Source organism: Leptosomus discolor, chromosome 1 (assembly GCF_034619465.1).
Source record: "Leptosomus discolor isolate bLepDis1 chromosome 1, bLepDis1.hap2, whole genome shotgun sequence".
Taxonomy (NCBI): domain Eukaryota; kingdom Metazoa; phylum Chordata; class Aves; order Leptosomiformes; family Leptosomidae; genus Leptosomus; species Leptosomus discolor.
The window spans coordinates 82,653,446-82,680,307 of NC_141391.1; the positions used below are offsets into that span (position 1 = coordinate 82,653,446).

Sequence of the window (26,862 nt, forward strand, 5' to 3'; positions counted from 1 at the left end):
GAGCTGCAAGGGAGTTCTATGAATCGACATTGCACTGGTGACACTTTTTGGGTATAGTCAGTAGGGATCTCATCGAAAGGCGACATCCAGAGAAGCTTGCCAGTACCTGCAGGAGGCACTGTGTGTCCAAGAATCCCTGCCTACAGACACGGCACCCTCCTGCTTTCATCCCCCGACATGGCCTGCATTCAACTTGCAAATTATAGGCTGCACTTCTGCTGGTGCCTGAGTGAACACCACAGACATGCTGAGCATTTGCACGTGCCATCTCAAAAATGCTTTTCTTTTCCATCCAACGTAAAAAGAACAAAAAGCTATTGTATCTTCCCTCTCTTAAAAAAGCCAGACACAATACAACTTCTTAAAGTTCCTTATGTCAATTAAAATGTATTTTTGAAGGCTACCTGTGAATGAAAAACTCATTAAGTTCATGGTGACCTTCTAGATCCTGAACATCCTCTGAAAAGCTTTGCAGTGCATGCACACAATTTCTTTAGAAATATTTCTCATTTGATTTATGTTCTAGAAAGGAGCAGTGCAAAACTGATTTGACTAATTACAAAGATATTTCTTTTACTTTATCTGTGAGAAAAGATAAGGTTTCTTTCTATGTTTTTCTTCTACCCTGTTACACAGTATGGAAATTAACAAAGTTATACTGATATACCTGGTACATGACACCTTTTGTTTCCCTTCTTCATTCACAAACTTTGTTTTTCTACAAAAGATAATGGAAACATAGATGAGAAAGAAGATAATGGATATTGTAGCTCACATAATTTCTGCTTTGTTCTTCTGAAGACTGCATGCACAGGCACAAATGCTAATTTTGTTAAAATTAAAAGGCAATCTCCATGCCATATAGATTTACTTATTACCTGTAATTTCTATCTCTTTTCCTTAATGTTTGAATGTTTCCTAGTATTAAATGTGAAATGTTTATCTCCCTGTATGACTATTCTCCTCCACTGCTCTCTCGTCCCTCCCCTCTGTCTCTCATTTAAGGGTGTCTCTGAGGTTGGAAAGCACATGATGGCTGCAACAGCCGGTATCCTTAGACTGGTGTTGCCTGTGATTAATGGGTGACCTCAGGCCAACATCCCATTTGATTTCTTCTGTTGACATTGGTCCTTCACTTGTGCCCTAGCTTTGGTGAAAGTGAAATCTCACTTTGGTTTCTCTGTGCTTTTATTGAATATAATAGCAGGGAAAAGGGAGGTATGGCAGGTGTTGTAAGCACCCAGAATTGTCTGTTTACGGGTATCAGTCTGAAGGTGAGGGTGGGTAAAAAGACCCCAAATCTGACTGACTACCACGGCATGGTGAGTAGTGTGTAGTACTATCTGCTCCCCACTGGCTGGGAAAGGGTAGGATTGGTCTGCAAAAAAGTACAGAAATACAATTTTCCCCAGTAATTCTCCTCACTGCCTGCATAGGTAGGTTTGCAGTCAGCAGAGGCTCCCCAGTAGGAGTGTGGCTGAGCTACAGATAATCTTCTATTAAGTATTCTTCAGGGGTTTTTTATTGTCACAAGCTCTAGGAAGGGGAGAATGTACCAGAGCATGCTTAGGGCAGATGGAGCTTTTCAGAATGCCTTTAGGCTGGATGTTCTTGTTTTTAAATGGGAAAAGGAAGAATTAATTGGAATTTTCTGACATATTTTTGTAAAGGCTCTCAACAACAGGCAAGCTGGCTTGTTTGTCTCTTTCATTTTCCTTCCTTTCTTTAACTATCCTTTCTTTAACTGTCAGTTGTGTTTAAATAATGATGTTTGTGTACCATTGTTTGATGGGTGGCTGTGCAGCATGTGAATCATCAACCCACATAGCCTGCCTGTGTGACTCCGTTGTACACCATGCTCCTGCTTGCAAACTCAGCTGCAGAAGAAATATCCAAAGAAAGAGCACTGGTCAGCAAAGATGGAGGTCTATAAATCCACTGGGAAATAGACCAGTCCATTGCCACAAAAGCTTGCATATCTCTGTAACTGTTTATATGAGCAGTCCCACGAGTTTCCATGGAATTGCTCTTACAAGTCAAATTATGAATATGAATGCATCTCCCTGAGCTGTGTTTAGCTTCCCTTAATTGTCATGACCAAATTATGAAAATTATTGCAACACAGTCATATACCTAAGCAAGGGGATATTTTCAGATGTCTAAGATGAAATAAGGTAAATTTTCTTCCTTTTACTTCTGAATATCTTCTCATAAACTCATGTCAGAAAGAGATAACCTGCATTTCTGGGCAGTGATAGTGAGAGGAATGAAGCCAGCTCTGATGCTGTTAGAGTTAGTGGGGGACTGTGGCCGTGCATGAAGTGGGCAGAATTGTCCCGGGAGGGGACCTGTTCAGATAAGGTATTTCCCGTATATGCCAATGTAAACTGGCTTTCATCATTACATTGCTGGACTGACATTCACCTTTAGAAAATGAGTCTCAAAGGAGAGAGAACACTTTGGTGTTTTCTTCCCCCTCTTGCAGTCTTACCTGCAGTAAGTTGCTCAAAGCCACAGAGCCCCAAGGCATAAGTGATGACTGTCCCAGCAACTCTCAAGGAGACCGGAGTGTCTTGTGTTTCCTAACTTTGTAATACATGCAGGCAAGAGCAGATATATTTTTCAGACCCTGGGACTCACCAGTCATCTGCTTAAGGACTCCAAATATTAAGGCAGTGTACATTTTATGCAGTGAAGTGCTCCTAAATCTCCACTGAATGCTGATTCAGATACATGAAAAATGAAGGAGTAGTAATAAGGCTAATAGAGTATCTTAACCATGAGTGGGGGCCCTGCACACTCAGGGCTCAGAGAAGCCATCTGGTCTCCCACTGACCACCTACAAATTCAGCTGCGGCCTAGTGGGACAAAAGACGTTTGCATTGGTGCCAGACTAGAAATTAAGCATGAAGTAAAATGCATCCAGAGCCTTCATTAAGTGAACCAAACGGAGGAGTTGATACTTTCAGTAATAATTGCAAAGGACCTTGCAGACTTTGTGATCTGCTCCAGGGAGGGTTTTCTCTCATCGCTGGCAGGATTATTGATGTACCCTCTGCTGCAGCAGTGAGTGGAATGAACAGATCTTGGAGGGCGGGTGTGGAGCACCATGGCATGTTAGGTGTCTCAAAAATAGGCTTGAATGTTTTATTCTCTTCCTGCCCCTGTTTGATACTATTTATGCTAAGGTAAATCTGGATGTATAATATTGGCGTAAATAATTGAAGAGCCACAGTCCCTTAAAATGTTTTCTGTAATGCACTCACGACTGTTTGGAAATTCAATATAAGAATTGTCGAAATGTCTGCAGTTTACTTATTTTAGATGTGGGAGGAAGAGAGAGCACCAAGCACAGTCCAGCTAGAGAGGTAAACAGGCATGCCATCAGATTGAAATGATGCTGTAAAGATCTTCCGCACTGCCAGAAGTACCTTAGGAAAGAGGGGCTAGACAGAAGGAAGAGGTTACTTTATATCATGAGTTCGAGTCTGTGTTTTGGGACTTGGAATAAGAACTACATGCAAGGTAGTTCGCAGCAGTCCCATGGCCACTGTGTGACAAAGCCCTCTTATCACCCCTGAGCCTCTGTAAAACCTCTGGTGCAGGGCAGCAGTGCCCCAGTCCAGACCCTGCTCACTCTCTTCATTGCTGTTCACGCTGCAGTTGTACCTCAGAGTGCTGGCTATGTGTCATGGACTCATAGTAGCAAATGGTGCTCAAACCACAATAAAGTCCCATTCCCAGGCTTAGAGTTTTTACATACACCAAGAGACAGCCAGGAGGAGGTGGACAGGCAGAAGTGGGCAATGCCCAGCTGAGCTAGCACTATAATTCCTGCCATAGTCCGAGTGCAGCAGAAAGCCCCTTGCTCCTGGGTACTTACCCTTGAAGGCACTGCAGTGAGCTGGTTTCCCCTGAGAAGGCTGACAGTGATTTCCAGCACAGCTTGCTTACAAAATACGTGAAAGATCCGATCACCTTGCAGAAGCCGCAAGCAGGGTGCTGATGAACTCCCATCCTCAGGCTCCAGTTCTCCAGACACCTCAAGGTTGTGGCCAAGAGATGGATGTTCTTCCTCTCCTGGCCAGTGCCCCTCTTGCTCTGCCTTTTCTAGCTAGGATGCTGTGTAGCCCGACCTCACTAGGCATAGTATACGTGGATTACTGTTGATGGTCCAGCCACGACTCTTGTTGCATCATCACGGGTTTGTCTAGCAGTGTGATGCCTGCATGATGGGGCTGGTGCGGAAGGATCCTGCACATTTTCCCCTTTTGGACCAGAGCACAACTGAGAGCTGTGATTCCCTCAAGCCAGGAGGTGCTGAGCCCACTTAAGATTTTTAACAGAGCTTCCTCTGACAAAGGGTCCTTTTTTGTGCAAAACGTTTCCTGCATTTTCTGCCAGATTTGAACTTGTTTTCTCAAATAAAATCTCTAGCCTCTTTAAATTCAGTTTGTGCTAGAGGAGAGGTGTGAAATATATTAAGCAGATGAAAGAAGCCAAACCAGTGTAGGGATAGACTGTTCAAGAGACTTAAATTTTAACTATAAATTATTTAAACCACTGAATTTGAATTTACAATATCCCTTTAAATCATTCTGTGTATTCTATAATTGGAGGTAAGACTTCCAGAGACATTCAGCCTGCTCCCCTGTGCTCAGCACCTCTCTTTGCTTTTCTTGCTGGCTAAGTACCTGACAGCTTTCTCTTCCTCTCTGATACATTTAAAGTTCCCTTTAGGTGGACTTTAAACACTTGGAATGTGAGTTCACACTATTCACCTGTAAGCAAGACCCTCTCCTGATTTCTACAAGCACTACATGGGTAGCCCCTTCCAGACAGACATACACAAGGAAAGGTATGTGCTTTGTTCACTGTGTTGTGTAAGACTCCCCTGCTAGCATCCTGGCTTGATTCAATACCGAGTGCAAGACTGCGGCTGTTTTCCTCATTTTTCACTTGAGAGGGGAATGTGGATACACACAGAGCCACGCTCATGGTGTTATCTTCCTTATCCCTGTAGTAAATTGGCCTGGTTCAGAAAAAGAGGCTATTTTTCCTTATCGAATAGGAGTGTTAGGTTTGGGATCCAAGGCTCCACTTACTGCCTTGGAGAGGTTTTCAGTCTGCTGCTGAAAGTGCTAAATCCTACACTTCTGCTAACTGGTTGGAGGAAACACCATCCCCCAACTGTGTGGGTTTTAAAACTGTTTTAATATATTTTTAAAGTGCTTTAGCACTCTCCTTTATAGGAGATGGCCAATCTCTAAGCCTGGATGTTGGATAAAATATCAATAAAACACACTGCTTCTGTTGAAAAGAAAACCTCATGTGGCTTCCTGTGCATCCATTGCGTTTGTAAATCACTCAGGGCGCATGACCTCTTAAACGTATCTTGTTTCCAACTTGCAAAATGATGAAAGGTGATTGGGCTCCATGAGCTCACCACCACTCTCCCCCCTTCTCTCCTCTATGCGATTTTCCTTCCCCCGAGTTGCTCTGACAGAATAAGCCCAGCCGGCACCAGCTTTTTCCAGCTGAGGGGCAGCAGGCGCAGAGCGGCTTCATGCGCTCCTTCCTCCTGAGAAGGGCAGGGTCAGTGATTTATTCCCATCTCCATCATGGAGAGGGACTTTGGCGGTGGGAAAAAGCAAACCCTTTGCATTCCGTGGGACATCAGTGGAGTCACAGACGAAGGGGAAGAGGAGCAGTTTTGCCCGTGAGTAATAACGCTTGATTTGGTGGCTGCGTTCCGTGTTGGCAGCAGATTCACAGCCCAGGCGAGCCGCATTGTTGAGAGCTGCCCCCGTGTTACGTGGGGACAGACTGAGGTCCGTGTGTCCCTCAGCATGTTGGGGTGTGCATGCAGCAGCCACCCTCCAGCCCCCTCAGAGGGTGACCTTGGCGGAGGACAGCCACGGTGCAGGCACACCTTGTGCCTGTGCAGTGTTGCAGGGGGGTATGAAGTTTTTTGGGAGCAATTAGAAGAGGAAGAAAAACCAAGCCGGATGCAGTCCTGAAAGAACAGGTAGAGAAGACAACTCCAGGCTAACTTGTATGCTAGTACACATTTAATTTTTTAAACGCTGTAGGAAAGTCTGTTTCTTTCTTCTCTTGAAAGGTCAAAAAGTCCCCTCCAGTATAAGAGAGTAGAGAGGGCTTGTTTCTACCTAGATACTCTGTCTTTTGATGTTGAAGGCAAAAACTGAAGCAAGGAGAATGGGTTTGAGGGGTGAGAGAAGAGTTGGCGTGAAGAAAAAGATGTTGACAGCATTTTAGGCTAACATAGTGCCAAAATAAAATTTTGCTTCAGTTTTAATCTTTGATAAGACGAGCAGTCCTGGATGAAATTCAATACTAATTGGGGGTGTCTCTTTTGATCATCGTACACATACCAGACTTCAGCAAAATCTTTAGAACCGCTGAACAATACACAAAGATATTCAGATGTCCTTTGCGATAAACAATATGGGTATATAAACAATCAGATTTTTTAAATGTAAAGGATGTTTTTCTGATACAGCAACTGTTAGGTGAAAGCCTGTACCTCACAACACTTACTGACCTCTGATTTCCTTCTGCCTGATCAGGCTTCCTTCATCCCTGGTGGGAGCTGGGGTGTGGGACAAAGCTGGGCTGGCTCCACCTGCTCTTTATTTCTTTGATCTTTATAGGTTAAAAAAGGATTTTAAGGGGACCAAGTTCTGGCTCTGGAGAGGAAAGAGGGAGGGGGGAGGACTTCTCTGCACGGTTTTGGAGGGCCATGAGGTGATTGATGTGTTCCTGTACAGTCTGCCATAGTCTCGGTCTTTCAGCTGTGACTCTATTAACTGCACAGCCATGTAACTGTTTCTTTTTTCACTGGGAATCAAGGGAAACGGTAGAATCGAATCCTTTTCTCTCATCCAAGGTATTCTTCTGCGTCAGGATCGTGTACTCAGGCTTGGCAGATGCACTTGGACGTGTGCCCCTACCTGTTTGCTTGTAAGGCATCCTATGCTTTCCTGATTTGGGGGACATGGAGTATATCTTTATTCCCCAGAGTAACATAGCCCAGCCCAAGAATGGCAAACTACACCACCAGTTTGTTAGAGGCTTCCTATAAGCAGGTACCCCAGACATTGCAAGGGTACTGGTTACAACCTCCTTTCCTATCACACAGCCCTGCAGGGGTATCAGGACATATCCCAACTTAGATCCAGGATAAATTACCCCATAAATCAGCCCCTGTGGTGATGCTTGTGGGAACAGGAGGCTTCAGAGCTGCCCTGCAACACCCACTAGTGCCAGGACCCAGGCTTTCCCGTGGGCATGTGGGATAGCTGCCACGGCAGCTGCCGTTCCCCTAGACTGAGGGTAACGCTCTGCTGGTGGCCATTTAAAACAAAGAAAAAGAAGCTGTATTTGAGAAGAAAGAAATTTCTTTGGCTACCATACAGGCTGTTCTTTCATTTACCTTAGGAAGTAATGGGAAAAGGAACGAGATAGCACAAACAGCATCAGCTTCTCACAAGAGTAATTACGCTTCTACCATTATAAAGAGCAACATAAAAACCTTTAAAGGGCGCCATATAAAGAAGGGCAGCAAATAAGGAAAGTGTGGATACGAACCTTTATAACACTGAACAGCGTCCATTTCTTATCGTAATAGTCTGTCTTTATTACTGTTAGCAGTTTTGTCTCAACTGAAATAAATTTTGAAGTATGCATTCATACTTACACATATGTCATGCTTCCACCCTCCCTCCATAACACAACATACAAGGTTCATTCAAATGGCTACTAATGGTTGAAAATAATATGCCCATATGAGATATGTAATAAGCTATTAGTACAAATCCACTTTTTTTTTGCAATCATGTGGCTATCCTGTCAGAGGAGGTCGACTCCACTTGTTTTGAAGTCCAGTGAAGAACAGGCATGGGAGGTGAAGGTACAGAGGATTCAGTAGGCTTTACCAATTCTTTTCATAACTCTTTTCATGAACATTTATATCACACACTGAGATGCCATCAAATAGAGTTGCTTTTGACTCCTGTTCTGCAAAGCCTACACCTTTCAGGATAAAGCATCTTAAGATGCTGAAGCGACTTTAATGTTCCACTTCATTCAGTGTGTTTTTATGTTTGTTTTTAAGCAGAAAATCAGTATTTTTAAATGAATTGATCTAACACTCATTGAGGTCACTGTTGGTAGGATGAATTCTGGCAGTGACGTGGCCTTTTTTTTCCCTTTTAGTTCTAGGGTATTATTTTCATATGTGAATAGATACAGAGGAGCCGACTGACCTTCACATTAGGAGGAATATGCGATTTTTTAGCTGCCTGTGAAACCTTTGTCTCACTGAGACTCCTGCTCTACTTGCAGTGAAGCTTCCAGCAGATGTTTTCGATGGATTTCAGGGTGGCAGAGCAGCGGTTCAGTGAGCAGTGGAGCCAGTCTTATGCTTTGATTCTGTGAAAATTGAAGATTTGTGTCTTGAGGTTGAGCCACAATGCAGACACTGGTTCAGCTTGGGCAGCTGTCGTTTCTCTCTCTTACTTCCTGTTTCCATGAATCATGTTCAGAACAAACACCCTTGATTCTCCTGCTACTCTCTCAAATCTCCTCGAAATTGGCCAGCAGTTTCACAAGCTATTAGGAATGGCAGATAGGTATATAGATAGCAAATTTAGATAAGCCTTGTTAGGAAACCATAGTAGATATGTACAGATATCTCCAAAACAGATCACTTCCAGTTTCAACATTTTGTGTTGGTGCTTGCTTTTTGAAGGGAAGGAGTGTGATGTGTCCAGGACAAGCCCTAAGAAATGCTGCATACTTTCAATTCCTATTGAATTTCACAGAAACTCAGTGTTACTCTGCATGATTCAGGATCTGGCCAAGGGTTTGGATCTGGCTATGTCTTCTTCAGAATTGAGCCAGGTGCTTTAACAGCTATTATAAGTTAATTTGGTGAAGAAAAAACAACAACAAAACCCTTCTTAATTAAACACCTCAGAACCGTAGTGACCTCAGCTGAATTTTGAATGATAGGCAGACTTGAACTTGTCAATAAGAATCTTCTAGAGCTCATTTGACCATCTTCTATCTCACTTTGGGGCAGATGTTACGGAATGCCTAAATCAAAAAGTGCTTTACCTTAGGATGTTTTGTCAAAACGTGATGGAACTCTTGATTGCGGCTGCAGGACAAGCACCATTTTATTTGGGGAGGTAGAATGTGCATTTCCAACCCCCCCTTCCCACCCAGTGATGGTCCTGCACCTATTAGCAGTAATTAGCTACTTCACAGCTGGCTTGAAGCAGTGTTACTTGTGTAATTGTGTAAGGCCCTTGAGTTAGGGGGCAGGAGCTCAGGGCTCATGGGCAACAAGGTGTTGGGAAAGCAGGGTGGGAGAGAGGGGGGCTTGTGCCAAGGTGGCTTGTGCCTCCCGGAGGGGTTGTGGGGCTGTTTCTGCAGTGGGAGGAAGGGTGTCTGGGGCAGAAGGAGGGAAGAAGGCTGTGAGGCAGCACAGAGTGTTTGTGGTTTTGATGCGCAGAATGTCGCTCTGCAACTTCTGCTCTTCTAAAGCTGAAGGTCACCTTAGATTCAGGCTTGCTTTAGATTTGGGTCAATACAGGAATTGACTCATCTTTCCTTAGAGCATTGGTGGTTACATTAACCAGCTGGGGTTTTGTCTGAGAGGCTGCATTTTGCTACAAGCCTCAGAGATATTGAGCCTGGTTTGGAAGCTGCGGGAATGATGGTTACTCAGAAACTTGTGGCATTTGGGTTCTGGTACCACAGTTAGTGTGCTGATGCGCACTTCAGTCCCATGCAGTAGTATCTTCTTTTTTAATGAAGAAGCGAGTGGTTGTGAGTTTGTGTGAGGCAGGCAGGGTGCTGTGGGAAGATGGCAGACAGAGGACCTGCCAGCCTTTCCTGTGGCCAGGTAGGTTGCTATGGTGTTTGGGACTAAGATGAAACAGAGAAGGAGGAGCAGCTTTAAGGCTGCAAACTGTGATTGTTTAAAATCAGTTTAATAGCAAAGATAGCTGTACACAAGCCCTGGTATTCATGACCTATTATTTTTTACTAAGTTTGACATTACTAGCTTTTCAGAAAATAAATACCTGAGATGCCTCTTGGTATCTTCTATCACAAATGTGTTTGAGCATGAGATTATTTTACTCTTTTAGCAGGAGAAAAAAAAAATCTAATTAATTTTACCTGTCAGCAAGCCAGCTGTTAATTCAGAATCCACTGAGAAGCTTTTGATTAACTAAAAATTGTCCTTTTATTAAGCAAATTAGAGCCATTCAAGCAGTACATGAGATATTGTAAAGCCACTATTAGAAGAAACTTACTAAATGGTCTTACAATAAGACATTGGTTTGCCAGGAAGAGGAGACCATTTTAGTTTCAGCAGGATTGGGCATAGCCAGAGGTGTAGCATCACAATGTACAGTGAAGCTAAACAGCTGTACTGCTCAGGATGTTTCTAATTACTTGTTTCCTGTATGAAAAATCTGCTTCTTATACATTAACACTCAGGAATGTTAAAATATGAGTCAAGAGTAAATAAGCTGAGCTGCATTTAGTCACTGTGCCAGCACTCTCAATAAGAGTTGACCTTAACTCAATTAAGTAGAAATTATTTTCAAAGTGATATAAACTAAGTGGTGTAGTAGAGGCAGCAAGCTATTAGATTGCAAATTATTATGTATGAAGGATCTGCAGTAATTGTCAATGATTCTTAATATATAGCAAATGTGAAGTCATTCAAGCTAGAGTGGTGCTAGGGTGGAGAGCACACACTTATGCTTATGTAGGAGCTGGCATGCAGTAACATGTTACCTCAAAACTTGTAGTCCAAGCACTAAATCACTCTAAGACCTTTTTAATTCTATATGAGAGCACCTGCAAGAGAATTTAATGGAGTTTACCTGCACTACCTTAAAAATGGATTGGGATTAACTCTGCGGACTGCAGTACATAGCCAGGCTGTGTTACTCGAGCAGGATTCTGGAAGCAGCCAAAGGACAGCAGAAACCTGTTCTGCCAGTTGCCTTAGGGATGTGCTGCAGCGCAGGGGATTTGGGGCCCCCTTGGTAAGGAAATTGCAGATGTGACTGGGCGGGGGGGTGCCCTCCAGATAAAGGAATGGCACCAAGAAATGCCTCTGCTGTTGAACTTGTGGGCGTGAGGGAGCTGGGGACTGCCAGCACTGGTGCCAGCTGGCAGTTCGTAACACCTGTCAGGGTGCAAATCCCCAACACCCACAACAGAGGCTCCAAACGTCTCTGTTCCACATCTCATTGCAGTGGAAGTCACCACTATGTCCAGCTCCAGATCTAATCTGGCAGTGCAGCTTTAACTCGTGTATTAGATTTTCTGCGAGTAATGCAAAGGCCCTGGAAAACTTGTCTGAATCTCCCACTGACTCCTTGGCACTCTTCCCACTTTCCCTGTCTCATTTGGCATTTCTGTGCTCACTCATAATGAGCATTCACAGAACAACAATACAGAGGAAATTTGGTGGAGAATAAAGGTAAATTTATTAAGGCTAGCAAGCGTGGTGAAAGCTGATGTGTGCTGTGTCTATAATTTTGCCAATAACACTGCGACAGAAATAGCAGTTTAGGGTTTGCATTCAACTTAGGCATCTGCATTTCTTCTCTGTTGCTTTGCAATCAGACTAACAGCCTCTGTGGAGACCATCAGTGACAGTGATTACATTATGACCTTTTAAAGCTTACTTTCAGAGTAAAGATTTTTATCCTGTATTACCGATAATTGCTGACTGAGTTTAATACAATCCTCCCAGTACACTGGAACTGCAGGGTTTGTGATTTCCATGATTTAATAGATCAAATGTCTTGGCCATGGGGGAGACAAACTATTGTAATGGGATCTTTGCCATTTGGTGAATTTCAAATTTCCTGCCGAGATGCTCCATATTTGCTGTGTGCCTCTGCTGTCCCGGCCCTGCGAATGACATTACCCTGCTGTAGAGTATAGACATGTGAGGGGTGTAGCCAGAGCCAAACCTCAAGGATTTTTCAAAGCTTTGTGCTAATGAGACTCCAATTTAGTTTTATCTCTAACCAGTCCATGGGAGCACAGAGCAAAAGGAAGTACATTAATCCCATGTTTCAGCCCTTCCCTGGCATGCCCTTCCCTGGCAGCTGCGTACTGCATGTGGCCCAACTGATGTTTCACGTGATGGAAGGAAAGGACACCTGCAAAAGCCACGACACATTGATCTATGTCTCTGTGCAACAATGCTTTTGTGTGTACCTTGGCCATTCATGTGCCTGACTTCAGTCATGTGTGATGTGTTAGTTTGGACTTGTGACACGTGTACATACCAGACAAAATCTGTGGGTACAAAATAAAAGCAGAATCAGGTCATCAGCTCTGTATAAACCAAGAGGTTCCAGCACACTATTTTGGAAGGGGCACTGTCTAGAGCGACTGAATTGAGATGTAGACCTGTGTCTTATATGTTTCCTGCTTTTTATTGTGGGGGACACTAGCATTAATACAATAAACAATTTGCTTATAAACAATGAAAGATGCCACAGCAATAGCTGGACCACTTTCCCCAGGGGAATCCTGTCAGCCTGAGAAACACTGTGCCTGGGACATTTTGTGGCTACAGGAGAAACGGACTGTTCGCCTTCAGCAATGTGTTTCCTCCAGGGCTGCGGCTTAAAGAACCTGTCTCCCAACACATGTGTGCCCGCGCATACCTGCATGCACGGGTCTGTGCACGCGTACCCCATCACCCTTCACCCTACCCCAGCCGCCTCCCCTCTTGGGACAGAGCAAAACTGGGGTGCGGTGGAGTGGTCATTCTTGACGCATACAGCAGGGGCAGGATGCCTTTGCTTTTGCCATGTGCTGACCCAGAACAGGGTAAGAAAGCCTTGTACAGCAAGGGGCAGCCAAAGCCACCTGGAAAAGATGGTGTGTTCCTGCTAATACCTTGAGGAACCAGGATGAGCCAGTTTGTGTGAATTACAGAACAGACCTTCATTGGAGACAAGAATGATCCCAATGATTTTGAAGTTTAGGTCAAATTTAGAAAACTTGGTTTTGTTACTTCAGGTTTTGCATCCCCTGAACACAGGCCAAGACGGGCTGCCTGGGAATGACTGATCTGCAAAGCCAGTGCGGGGTGACTTTGAGTGCTCAGTGCAACAAAATCTGCTCTGAACCCTCGTCCTGCCGTTTATCTTTTGGATAAAGATGTCCATGCTTACCTTAGGGTTAATGGCAGTTTGTTTCCCCCATGAAGCAATTAGCGTACCAAACCTGTGCTAGAATTACTACTAGGAGTCTTGTGGGGATGTGCTTTTTCACCTACTTAGTTCTTGGGTTTGGTTGATGGGACAGCTGACACTTTGCCAAACATGCCAGTGGTTTATGGAGTGAGAATGTGTTCGCTGGGTTCTGGATGAGACTCCTGAGCTGAATCAGGGGGTCACTAATAGTAACAGCTCTTCTTCACTGTAATTCCTGCTCTTGGCATCATCGGAATGGCTCTATATTAACAACCTGAAAGAGAAAGTCTTTACAGCCCATTCCTTAATGGTTTGCTGAACTAAACAGTTCCCCCAAATGATATTAATACCCCTACAGTGTAATTTCCTTATTAAACAGACAACCAAATATTTTTCCACACCTCTGCTTGTTAGAATCCTGTATAAACAAGCTGGGAAGATGCATCGCTTAAATTTTCTAACGCAAGAAACTTCTGTCATTTTCTGAAACACCGAATTGTGCACTAATATAACAATTGTAATGCTTTTATTGTACAGTCCTGGCATCCACCCTTTCCATGTATTGTCTAAAAGAGCATTAACTAGATGCATGGGAGTTATGAAACTAGTCAGCTAACATTCGAAGCAAACATTTTAGCAGCACGCCCCCGCAGTTTTCAGAGGCTGAACTTTTGTTTCAGCTGTGATGTTATACAATCCTATTTCCATGGCAAACTTACAGATACACACTTGTCAAAATTCATGGTTTATTTAGCAAAACTGTCGAGGCACATATGTGCCATATGCATTCTCCCATTCTTTACAGATATGCTTTTTAAAACAGCAATTTCCTGCTGCAATTAAGTCTGTTGCTTGGACTTCAATAGATGTATTTGGCGTTGAAAGGGAATCTGGCTTGGATCCCTATCACTAAAAAGAGCACTGGTCAAAAAACCCCACATGTTCTTCTACTGTTCTATCTCCTGCCTATCACAGCCTTTTAAACATCCTCTGTTTGATTTGATATTTCTTTTTCCCACCCCCTATTTATCCTATATTCAGAAGGCACTCTTTCCCTGAGGAAAACTGTATCTAGTACATGTACTAACCTTAACATCAAATATTTTGAGCACTGCCTGCCCATGATTCTCAAAGGTCTGCATCTGTTAAACTGTTGTGACATCTCCGTCATACAACTTAGGGTAAGCAAACGGGCGAGGACGAAGCAAAGGAGATACCTGCTTCTTCCAGCACAAAGGTGTGGCAGGCGGACAGTGGGAGGTGGGATTTTGTGAGCCAGTGTCCCACCCTGCAGACAGAGGTGTCACCTCCTTCCTAGGTCTGTAACAATGGAAAACAGCAACAGGCAGTGGAAATCCATCCAAGCGATGGAAAAGAGCTCAGGCCTTGGACCCCAGTTCAGCAGGATCTGGGAATCTGGTCAAAACATAGAAAACTTCATGGGGCACTGAACTTTTTCTGTGAGAAACTATATATGTATATAGTTTGGAAATGTTTTCACTGTGGAGAAAAATCCCCTCCTGCCTTTGTGTCACTCCTGTTTCTTTTTCCTTATCCCCAGCCATCACCACTAGCTCCTGGCTCTTTGGTCTGGTCCCAGTCTCTTTCCCCAGGTGGGATGAATCACACCCCATCCCCAGCGCCCTGGTCCCAGTGCACTCACAACTTTGCTCCCAGTTGGCTTTCACACTGGTGTCTCCCTCACCACTGTGGTGCCATCATTATCCCTTGCCTTCTCCCATTCTGCTGTCCCAGCGACTGCCCTAGTACCAACATCCCCTCCTCTCATCTTGGTATCTACACCCCTCTTTCTCCCAGGCTCCCCATTAATTATATGTGCAGCCACCCCTGGCCTCCAGGCTCAAATGTGTCTTGCTTCCTTTGCACGTGGTGCCCTGAGACAAGCTGCTAGTTGCCAAAATAAGGCAAAAAAAGGCAAAGCTCCCTGCTCCCCATCCCAGTGCCTGTATCCATGATACGAGGCAACGCTGTGCCACAGAGCCCCTTGAAAGTGTCCTTCACGCATATGCTGGGGTTTAGCTACCTAGAAAGATGGCAGTGAGCCAGTGCAAATGGAAACTAGGCTTTAACAAGAGAAAGCATGTTCTTGTAAAGGATGATGTAAGGCTGCTTATTTGGAGGATTATTATAAGACCTGCCTATAACAAGGAAACCCAAGCAACAAACTAGCGAAAAAGCAAGGCACAGAACTAAGGACACCCAGCTCTAATTTTCCTTGCTCTGATCACTAGGCTGACATAATCTCAGCTGATTGTGTAAAGTGTCATTAAGAATGAGTAGTGAGCCTTTTCTCCCTTTGCTGATCGCTCCTCCACCCCCGGCATTAATGCAATGCATGCTATCAAGCCATGACTTAACTCTGAGCCAGCTCAAAGCACAGCCACAGCAGAGCCAAAATGAATTTCAACTCCCGAAGAACAGCATCATTCCCTGTCCTTGTCCGTGGTGAGCCAGGGGAAAGTTTTACACGGTGGCAAAGCCATTCGAATTGGGAGAGGAAGGGGAGAGAGGAGTAACATGAGCAGCGGCCTGTGCTTTGGTCTGTAGGAGGGGTCACTGGCCAGAGCTGGGAGAGGGCAGCTGGGAGCTTGCAGAGGGATATATTTCCTTTTTTATTTCCCTCTAAATCACCCTAGAACAGCCTTCCCCTTCCCCACTCTAGCTTATTCAGCTGTTGCTCACTAATGGCAAACTGTCTGTCTTCACAAGAAGCCCCTCTCTGTACAGCAAGCACCACTCAGTCCTTCACCTTCCCGATTTTGCCACGTGAGGGACACCTGGGATGGTATGGAGGAAGGAGAGGGCCTGGCAGGGAAACTCGGGCCAACTGGACTTTGATTTTTGTTTTTAAAGAAAAAACAAATGTTAACTAGCTATGGTGAGAGTGCGCAGAAAGCCATGGTAGGAGAGGAGTCCCAGAGGGAGCATTCGAAGCCCTGGTGGATCAGTTCATATTATTCAACGTAAACACCTCACTACATGTTGAAGCAATGGGTGACTTTTGGTACCACCAGACTGCCAGCTCACGGTATTGAGGTTAGACTCCTGGACTAGGAAGTGAGAGAGCAGATGCTTAATTTGCTGCACTGATGTACAGGAAAACGAAGAGACCTACTGGAATTAGACAGATTGCAGCTTTTTGCTGCACCGCAGGTACCAATCAAGGTAGGATATATTTTAAAGCAGTCCATTTTAGGGCCAGCAGTTCTCTCTGTAGTGTCTTTGAACCTTCCATATGCCATTATTAGCAATATACACAACAACCTTCAAGCAACCTTAGTTTTGCATCATTTTCAAGGCTTAAAGTTTTTTTCCTAGTTTGTCTGGTTTGCTTTGTTTTTGGAGAGAGGGGAAAGAAGGAAAGGAAGCAAAAGTTAGTAAGATCATTTGGAAGTGAAAGTAATGTGCAGTTGTGAGGGTTGCCTGTGACAGAAAGGCTTCCTGAAAGGGCAAATTTTTACAGCATTTCGATAATTTCATATTCCGTGAGGTTGTTAAATAACCAGATCCTTCAGCTGAAATTGCTCTGTCCCCACTCTTGTCTGTACCACTGTACAAGGTAAATATAGCTGTTGTGGTAATGGGTAGATGAAGTTTCTTACTTGACACAGCTGGAGCTTGATCCACTTAATAGTAATAAATACTGAAAGATAAGCAGAAGCTAAGCTGGATAGAAACCAGAAGTATTTGCCAGGTGAAGTTCCTTCATTTGTCCCAGAATAAATCAAAGGGCCTTCTGAGATAGCTATCAGAAGTACAGAATTAGACATATCCTTACAGTGAAATGAACATAGAACGTTTCATAGGTTTCCCCTTGCTTTAGAAGGTATGACAGCAGCATTGAGGACACACAGTCAGTAACAATAGTCTCATTCTCCCATCACTGCTCTCTAGGGGAGCAGGCACATTTATTATTCCATTTCCACCTGTGCCAGCACCCTCATACTTCATCATCCTCCTCTGTTTCTAGAAGCATTATGTGTTACCTATAGAAGTGTATAGCTCAAACGAGGTTTCATCTCTCTGGCTGGCTTTTCTGCTTCACCTGCCTAGTTTTAGATGTCCACAAACCTAAAGGTACATTAACACTTAACAAGGCTTAGGCAGAATTTGCTTGAATTATTCATACAAAATACTGTCTAATTCCTTCTCAAATTGGTTTAATTTATTCCTCCCCTTGCTAAATGTAGAAAAAATACATGTATTCTACAACCACTATTATTAAGTAGCTCAAGCTATTCTCTCTGATTGTGATTGCTTGAATATCAGACTTTTTCCCTTTGGAATTAGTAGTAGATTACATGCATTTGGCTTGAGTCTTCTTTGCTTTGCCCTACACACAGGACAAACGGCTACATGTAGAGATAATGACCTTATTCCCTGTTGTTTTAAGCATGTGTGAATCCAGTCCCTGGAAGCATGCTCCGTATTTTTGAGCAATCTGTTCATCCATTCTTTCAAATACAGTACTTTTTTTCCAATGCCAAAATCTGAAATAACAAAATTGTTTTACTGCCTTTTTTCTTACTCTCTTGTGCATGTAGCCACCTATGCAAACATTTTATTAATAAAAACCTCTTTTCCGATAACGTGTTGTTCTTCCTCACCTAAAAATGAATTGGAATTTCCTTTATTCCTGTCACAAGGAGAATAACGGCAAATATATGTGTAAATTTTAGCACTGAAATATGCACATGGCCAAGTTTAAATATTCCTTTTTACATCAAAGTTGTTGTGAGTGACCAACCCCATTTACTGCAGGGACTGGCAAACTTATAAGAGCGTTATGCCAGGTTTTAAGTTTCTTTACCAAATGAGCCCTTTATACCTTACAGGTCATCAAAACACCAGCAATCACTTCACTAGTTATAAAAGACTTCCCTCCCTGAAGTGCTAACCACTTAGGTACCCGAGACCAGGACAGAGAACTGTGCACAGAAACAGTAACAGAGGCAGTTTGAGAGGTGAAGCCAGATTTGTTGCATGACTAAATACACACTAAATAATAATTGAATACATGCTGCAATGAAAGCAGTTAACCTGATTGAGAGGGGACCTTGTCAACACTTATAAATACCTAAAGGGCAGGTGTCAAAAGGATGGGGCCAGGCTCTTCAGTGATGCCCAGCAACAGGACCAGGGGCAACGGGTACACACTGGAGCACAGGAAGTTCCACCTGAACATGAGGAAAAACTTCTTTACTCTGAGGGTGACAGAGCACTGGAACAGGCTGCCCAGGGGGGCTGTGGAGTCTCTTTCCCTGGAGATATTCAAAACCCTCCTGAACATGTTCCTGTGTGATCTACTCTAGGTGGTCCTACTCTGACAGGGGGGTTGGACTAGATGATCTCCAGAGGTCCCTTCCAACCCCTAACATTCTGTGATTCTGTGATTCTTTTTCTTCCTTTTTTTGTCTCCTTTTTTCAAAACAGCCACTTAAAGTAACGATTGCTACATAAGTAATAGGTAACATCAGTGAGTCTTGTACAGTAACGCTGAATATGTAAATACATGCAGCGATCAGTTTAATATTATCATACCCATGTACACCTGCAAACAACTAGCTTGAGATTTATGGGTGTTTATTACATGAATTTAGCAGAAATATTTGTTTGATGCTCTTTGGTTTTCATAGATAAACTGGCCTTTTTTTTTTTTAAGGTTATTTTAAGTGTGTTTTTTCCCCTAGAGCTTGAAAATTTCTTTTCCCAGAAAGTGTTTTGGAAAAATGGGTTTCCTTTGGCTGCTTTGGATGCAAGTAATGCAGAATATTTTTGTATTCTTCGAGGTAAGAATGTCAGAGGAAGGAGTTAAAAAACAGAATTGCCATAAGCAGAAATAATTTTTATAGTGCTTCTACTGGAATGTAGTATCATCCCAGTGGAAGTCATTAGAATTTTTTCCCCCATATATAATGAAGGACTACTGTGACTCATTCCTGAATTGTAAATGAATTTTTAAAACCTTTCAGAGCCATGGTCAGGGACATGATAAAAACCAACAGCTCAAGATATCATTCCAACCTGTAATTCCTTAGCAAGGAGATTATACAGGTCAGCTGCTGAGTAAACCCTGTTTATGATCATTGAACTTCAGGTCAAGTGTATTGCTAGGAAATTAATTATCATAGGAAATTTAAGTGCTGATGAACAAAACCCAAAAGCAATTATGACCAATTGTTGTATACCTGTATAAAGCTAAACATGTCTTTTTGTTGTTGCTGTTTTAAAATATTTATGACCAGAAATCGTCAGAGATAAATCAACAAAATAATTTCCACAGGTTTCTTGTCAAAATGCCTGCTATCTTTCTCCCATATCCGTGGGATGGTAAATGACACCATGTCAGTCTTTCTCACGTAATTACAGTACTGTATTATTGCCTTACTAGAAGTGGGAAATCTTGTTCAAAGACTATTGTCAAATATTGTACTTTCTAGCCTATTCTCACTTAGCCTCTACCTTTTAAAGTAACTGTTTCTTCTAATGTGATTTTATCCTGTTTTCCACCACGTGGCCTAATAATGGCTTGGAATGCTGAAGAACAGTGGGCAGAAGCCCTCACATCAGGCAAAGCCTGGTATCTCCTTCCCTGCATTCTGTCATAACTTCATCTTCCTTGTGTGTAGCTCATAGAGGTGTATCTCACCAGCGGCCTGAAAGGTAGGTATTGCTTCTGAGAGTCAGGTGTCAGGTCAGGCTGGAAATGGTGCAGAGTGATCATGGGATGATGATACTTGTATTCCTTTCAGTGGCTGTTGGAAAGTTACTTCAATGTTGAGTGCCTCAGTTTCTGCATCTGTAGCAAGCACATGGTTCCTGATCTCACAGGACTGCTAAAGTTTGGTTCATCAATAGCTGTAAAGCACGCTGTGCTCCCCAGAGAGAAAATACAGGTATAGTAGAAGGTTAAATTGAAATACTCGTAGAATCCTTTAGAGGTTTTAAATTCTCTACTCCATCCATTAGGAACATCCACTCCAACCTTCACAAAACAGTCCCTAAAACATCACTCAGTCTTTTCATGAAAACCACAACGAGTTCAAGCACCTTAGTTAGATACTGTGTTCAGAAAATATTGAGTGAAATCCTATCCCTGCTGAAGTGTGTGGCTAGGGTTTTTTTTCAAATTTAGATTTAGAGTCTCCAGACAATAGAATGCTTCTTATGTCCTTTGGGATCATATTCCAATGTCTGATTGCCCTCATGGCTAAAAATCTTCAGTTTGGAGATGGCATTTCCCAAAGGAGCCTGCCCATCCTGAGATTTGTTTTGAGCTGTCTCTTCTGCCTTGTAATTGAATATTAAATATACTCAGAAATACATTTAATAACATCTTGTGTCTGCTGGTCTTTGCAAAAACAATAACATAACTATTTTCTAATAATCTAAAGCATATTGCCTTTCCAAACATCTCAGTTTATACACAGGAAAGAGCTCAAAGAGATAGGAAAAAAAAAGACTGTTCTCATTCAGGGAACTATTAGAGTGGTTTTCAAAGGCTGATACTGAGAAAGTAAAGGCAATGGAAAAATGGAAAAAGAGTTCATTAGGGGATATATATCCCTTCTGTGCAATATAATTCTTGAGTAGAAGAAAGTATATAGCAAGTGTTTCACCCTTATTAAAAGAAAACGAAGCCTGGATGCATACTTTCACTTTCAATGAGATAACACTGACCTTAGGCCAGCAAGCACTATAGGAATATAATTTTTTTCCCTTCCATACAATCAGATGCAATTTCAGCTACAGGGGGTGTGGAGATGGTGGATGGAAGAAATTTTATAACACTTCAGATGTTATCACTTTCATCTCCTCAAATGGAAGATTTTAGTGACAACAGGTGATTGATGTTACAACGTTTTAGTTAAATGCCTGGGTTGTTATGCTGAGAGGTCAGCCATAGCTGCATTGCTGTGGTGAGCAGAGCTTCAGTGAATCTCTTTCCCCATTAACAAGCTGTGCTAGACCAGCCTGTCTCCATGCAGAAGTGAGTTCACAACAATAATGTGGCATTAAAATCTGCTTTAAATCATAGAAATTTTACCCTGACTAGTCTGAGTGCTAAATCAGATCTTTGGGGGATGTTGCTTCCTTTCATTGCTCTGTTACATCTGTGGTATACGATCCACACCTTCTCATCAGTTCTGAGTTGGATGGAGGAGTCAACTTCTGCTCCTTAGAGAAGAAGAAATGGAATGAAAACTTGTAGTGCTTATGTTGTTCAGGATGGAGACTGCCTAAAGTAACTTCCTTGCTAATCATGAAGCCTATGAAAGGGACACTAAGGCTAGGAGCTAGTGAAAAAAGGTCAAGGAGTCTTGTGCCTTGCCTCCTGACAGAAGAACCAAGTACAGGATAGATGGCTCATCCTCATGGGGAGAAGGAAGCTCATGGCAATGCAGAAAGGAGGTTGCTCACACAGCTGAGAGGTAGTCTCTACAGGAGACCTCATCCACTCTCACTTCTCTGCCTGCATCCCTGAGTTGTTCTGAGGCCAAAAAGTCATGTTTTATAGCTCCGTACAACTGTTCAAGTTGATACAGCCTCATGTTTGATGATTTTTATTTAATGGAAGTCAGGAAACGTTAAATCTCTGGTTACAGTGGTGTACCTGTGTCTCTTAAGCGATGAAAGTAGCATAGACAATTTAGTTCAGCAAACCCTAAAACATGCTGGATCGAGATGGATTTTACCGCTATATTTTAAATCATTCAACAGAAAATGCGGTTCTCATGTCTAAATGCATGTCTCAGCCCCTTTGAATCCAGTAATAGGTCTCAAGGAAGTTTTGCTGATGCTATGATTTCAAAGCTGAGCGTGACTCTACCTCCTACCCCAATTATCAGCCAGTTTCTTTAATAATTCAAAATCCTTGCTAAAATCCTGACCTTAGAGATTAATAAAATGGTCCTTTATAGCCTTTCCAAGTCAGGCCTATTAAACACAGATTTGGCACAGACAACCTGAGAAACTTCAGTAATGTTATTCATTTAGCTAACAGAGTTACCTCCCCTGCTGACGCACTCCCAATTAATGCCAAGAAAGGCATCTGATCCGGCGGAAGGGGACCGCTTGTTCCGTGCTCTCTATTACCTTGGATTCAGTTCCAAATTAATGATAACATCACCGTGTTTTACTTGAGAATTCTAATTATTTTATGGTCTGTCCAGCTCACAAGCCTTTCCGAGGCCCCAGACGACAGCAGGTGTTTTGGAGGAAGGCGTTCCTTTGCTCCACTGAGAGCACCTGAAGGAAGAAAGGCTTCTTTCATACGACAGTGGGTGATTAGTTTATACCCTGCAGCATGAAGATACCCAAGCTGAAGTATTTTATAATTACAACCAACAGTCTTACTTCTATCAGCGTATCAGCTTTTCCAGACCTAGGCTCTTCTGCAACCAAGCAGTGCCAGCTTAGCTTAAATCTGCCTGCAAAATACTCCGGTTAAACTGATGCAACTGTACACAAGACAACAGATTTAAAATTAGTTTTTTGTTACGCTAGTGTTTATGAATGCCAGCTGAGTCACTGCAAGCTGAATTTAAACCAGTTTACTAGAGTTCATACCTAAAATTAGCGGGGTTTAGCTGAACCAGTTTAAAACTTTGCCGTGTCGTGCTACGAGGCCACTGGGGAGGAGGGCCATGCTGGGCGCAAGGGTGACACCTCCGGCCACGGCCCAGCCACCTCTGCTCAGCTACCCGTTGCCTCTGACATGTCCCCAGGGACAGAGATGCCATGGGTGCTGGCTGTGCCTGCCGCTGCGTAGGGGCCACGGGAGCAGGAGAGCAGGCTGTCTGGTCCCAGGGGGAGGTGAAGGAGAGGTTGAGGTGCCCCTTCCCGAGCTGCCAGCAGAAAAGAGGGCCCAGGTGGAGGCCATGGGGCACGCGGGGTCTCCCATGGCAGGGATGGTGGGTGCCCTGTTGCAGCTGCGAGCAGAAACCTGTGCCCGAGGAGGCACCCCAGACCCACAGCAGCACCAGGAGGAGGCGGCAGGGGGTGGCAGAAGGAAATCCCCCTCCCACAGGGACACAGCCCCCTGTCTCCAGCCTGGTCTGCTGCTTGGGCAGGCCCTTGGACCATTGCCCCATTCAGGCACCTCTGCCACAGCCAGGAGAGGTCCAGGTGCTTTTCACTTGGATCCTGCCACAGAGGGGAAGGGGCTTTAGCTGGCTGCATGGCTGTTGCCAGTGACAGATTTGCCTTTGTGACCACAGGACCCACTTTGAGAACTGAGGATGGCTTTGGGGGCACCTGACAGCCACCACCCAGTGCCTACAAAGAGGTCACGGAAGCGGTGGAGTTAGGCTTGTCACAGCATTGCAGGGCGGGAGGGCAAGAGAAAATACACACAAGTTGAGAGAGTTTCAGGCTAGGTGTAGGCAAAAACTGTCTCCCCATAAGGGAGGCAGTGGCGCAGGTTATCCTGAGAGACCATGCCATCTCCATCCTTGGCGAGTTTCAAGCCCCATCTGGTCTAAGCCCTGCGCAGCCTGGTCAGACCCCAGAGCTGGCCCTGTTTTGGGCTGGGACATGGACTGGAGGCCTCCTGAGATCCCTCCCAGCCTGAATTATCCCATCATCCTATGACAATCACTAAGTGTTTTTAAACCAAGACAACCTTGCACATGCGGCACGTCGTACTTGGCCCTTAGCCTCAATAAGGTCTTGCAGCAGCAAATTATATAGATTAATCAGCTAACTATCATTTCAGTCAGCTTTATTTTCACTCTGACTCTGCTTTAAGAAAACAAGACAGTTTCATTTCTGCAATCCTGTGCACTTGGGGCAAACTTTCCAACATGCATGCTTAAATAACCTCTTTCTGGAAGTGCTGAGCTCTCATCAGATGTCTCTTGAAGGGAAGTTATTGCCAGCTCAATACTTTGGAAAACTTGATCCTTTGTTTCCTCACCTAAATAACGCTTTTGGACCCTAATTTTTGGCACACCTTCTTCAGTGTCTTGGCCACAGAAGCTTCTATGTGTTCTGAAAAGGCAAATTCCCTCCTTACAAGAAAGGTACATTACTATATCTATGGTGTTGTCCACCCAAGATCAAAGAGAGCAGCTGGCCCATTGAAAGTCTCACAGTAAGTGGAAATTGTTACTTTCAAGCACAACCACCGATCTGCCAGCCATAGATCTCATCAGAAGAGCCAAGATCCACCATCCTTATATAATCAGGTATCAGTTGTCCTAAGATGTAAGGGAATATCATATCTTAAATATGAGCCTTACTAGGTTTATCTAAAATACTAAATTTTATGTATACTCAATTTTTAGTCATAAGATACCTGTAAAAGAAAAGACATTTTTCTTTTCCAACTTATATTTCTGTTTTCTTCTCTTTTTGTGGTAAATTAGTCACTAATTTAATCATCTTTAGGATCCATATGCTCACCCACACCATCTTCCATATAAGTACAATGAGATAAAGGTTATTATTTGCTGAACTTGGGTATAATTAAACATTCTGAATTTCAGTTGTTTCACTTGATTACAGTGAGAGATCACATGGTCTCCTGCAATTCAGGGGGATAATTTTTTTCATTTAAAATGTTTCAGCATTTTCTACAGTTGTCTTTTAATTTAACTTCCAGCCTTTGATAACAGAGTTTACTTACATGAAAACAATAATGCACTCCACCAAAATGAAATAGTTTCTTTTGTTTTTTTTCCCTCCTATGGCCATATTGGCAAGTTTCGCAGCTGAGCAGTATGACAAATACCATATGTTCACCTTCGGGCCACTGTGTTATTTGCTGGTAACTGCATTTCCTGCTGTTGTAGCTGCTCTGTGAAATTAAGAGTGACTACGATACTTTCCCTTTATTACCTTATGTTGTCTTATGTATATAGGCAACTTTCTAGAGTCACTGCTCCGTGAAATGGGTAAAAATGTATGTAGACTCATATTTTGGGTTGGTAAAACACAAGCAACATTTGAATTCTCAACAGAAATGAAAAACATTCCAATCAGAATGTTGCCTGCAAAAAATTCAATACCTTTCTGCCTTTATTCATTTATTTCAGCCTACATTGCTTACAAATCTAATGAAATGCTAGGCTAGAACTCCATTTCAGTATGAAATGACTCAAGGGAATAGAGTAAATGTCCAACTTCATGAACAGTATGTGACAAAGCTATAGAGTAAGTCCTTTGATTAGTTTATCTAGTGGCTTGTAACTTTGCTTTTGAATAAACGGAGGTTGTTGGGCCGAGGTAGCAGATGAGTTTGTTATGAATATTCATGCAAACGTGTTGGTCCTCAGTCTAGCACAATTTGATGGACCTTTTCCTCTGCCTTGCTTTGATTAATTGACTTTCTTAATGAGTTTTTGCTCATTTTTTGTGTAAAGTTACCAAGAAAGAGGGCATAGAAGAACTGACCAAATCCTCATTCCCTATGGACCGAAATAGCTGTCAAGTGGAGTTGGGAGTTCAATAGAAAGGCAGAATTGAGCCTTATATTTGCTGGTCTTTTTGAGTCTTGCTTCCCTCAGGACCACAGAAAAAGGACTGACTAAGTAAAAGACTGCAAGTTTTACGGGATCCTTGCTATTTTAAATCTTTTAACAAGTGGTGCACTCCAGCCAGATTGAACTTTCCCTTACTCGCTTCTAGGCTAGTCCTGGGCCAAAGTGTTTACTTCCTTGCTCCACTGCCTCTAGAGAAGCTCCTACTGGTCCTTCTCCATCCAGAGCATTAATTTCCTCTCCTCCTCTGATTGGGAAATCTTCCTCAGCTTTAGTCTGACTCTTCCTCCTCGTGCTTGCGTCCTTGGCTTGCTGCAGCCACTCACTGAGGTGCTCACCTGTGGACATGAAGCAGTTCCCTAGTTAGCAGCTGGACTGGAAGTTTACAGAATCACTTTATTAGGCATGCTTTCTTCCAAGTTAGCAACACTGCTAATGCTGTAAGGTGAAGAAAGAGGAAAAAAAAACAGAAAATCAACTTCCAAGTTAGCAAAGGTGTTATTGCCTTAAGAAAATCATTGACAGCACTCACGTGGAGGATTTACAAGGTATTCTTCCACCCGGTAGGAACTTCCTTTAAGAGGTATGGCTGCTCTTCCTGCAATGCATAAGTGACGAGAATTAACACCAAAGAACTGAACCTGTAAAAGCCAAAACAAGAGATGTTTAGGTGGCAACTAGCAATAGAGACATACAGAGCTTTAGATCTGCTTCCCTCCAGTCAGTGTTATTTTGGGCTTAATAGAGATGCCTTCACACCTGTGAGCCCCCTCCTGGAGTAAGTTTCCAGAGAAGCCAGGACAGCTCTTTCTCAAAAGAACAAGCAGGTGTTCTCATTTTGTGGAAACATCCAAGAACAAAGATGGGTCATTCAGAATGCTTGTGGCACCAATTCTTCCTTGGCTTTGTTTGCTTCTTCAGGTACACCAGCTTCCAGTGAGATGTAGGACAATCAGAGATAGAGAGGCTTCAGTTGAAGTTGATGAAATTTGGGCACCTAAATTCACAGCTGTAGTCCTGAAAACCTCCGGTTTATCTGCTACATAGTATCAGTACAAAACTTTATCAGAGTCTGTGTACTGGGTCAG

At 43.2% G+C, this 26,862-nt stretch overlaps 1 protein-coding gene across 1 annotated transcript in view; it reads left to right on the forward strand.

Moving 5' to 3' along the window:
- The first annotated feature begins 5,621 nt into the window (after window positions 1-5,621).
- The window catches only part of FRMPD4 (FERM and PDZ domain containing 4), a 409,280-nt gene continuing 388,039 nt past the window's right edge, over window positions 5,622-26,862 (forward strand). Inside the window, exon 1 of the mRNA XM_086461061.1 lies at window positions 5,622-5,719. Coding sequence (XP_086317187.1) covers window positions 5,622-5,719 — 98 coding nt within the window. The remainder of the gene's footprint in view (window positions 5,720-26,862) is intronic.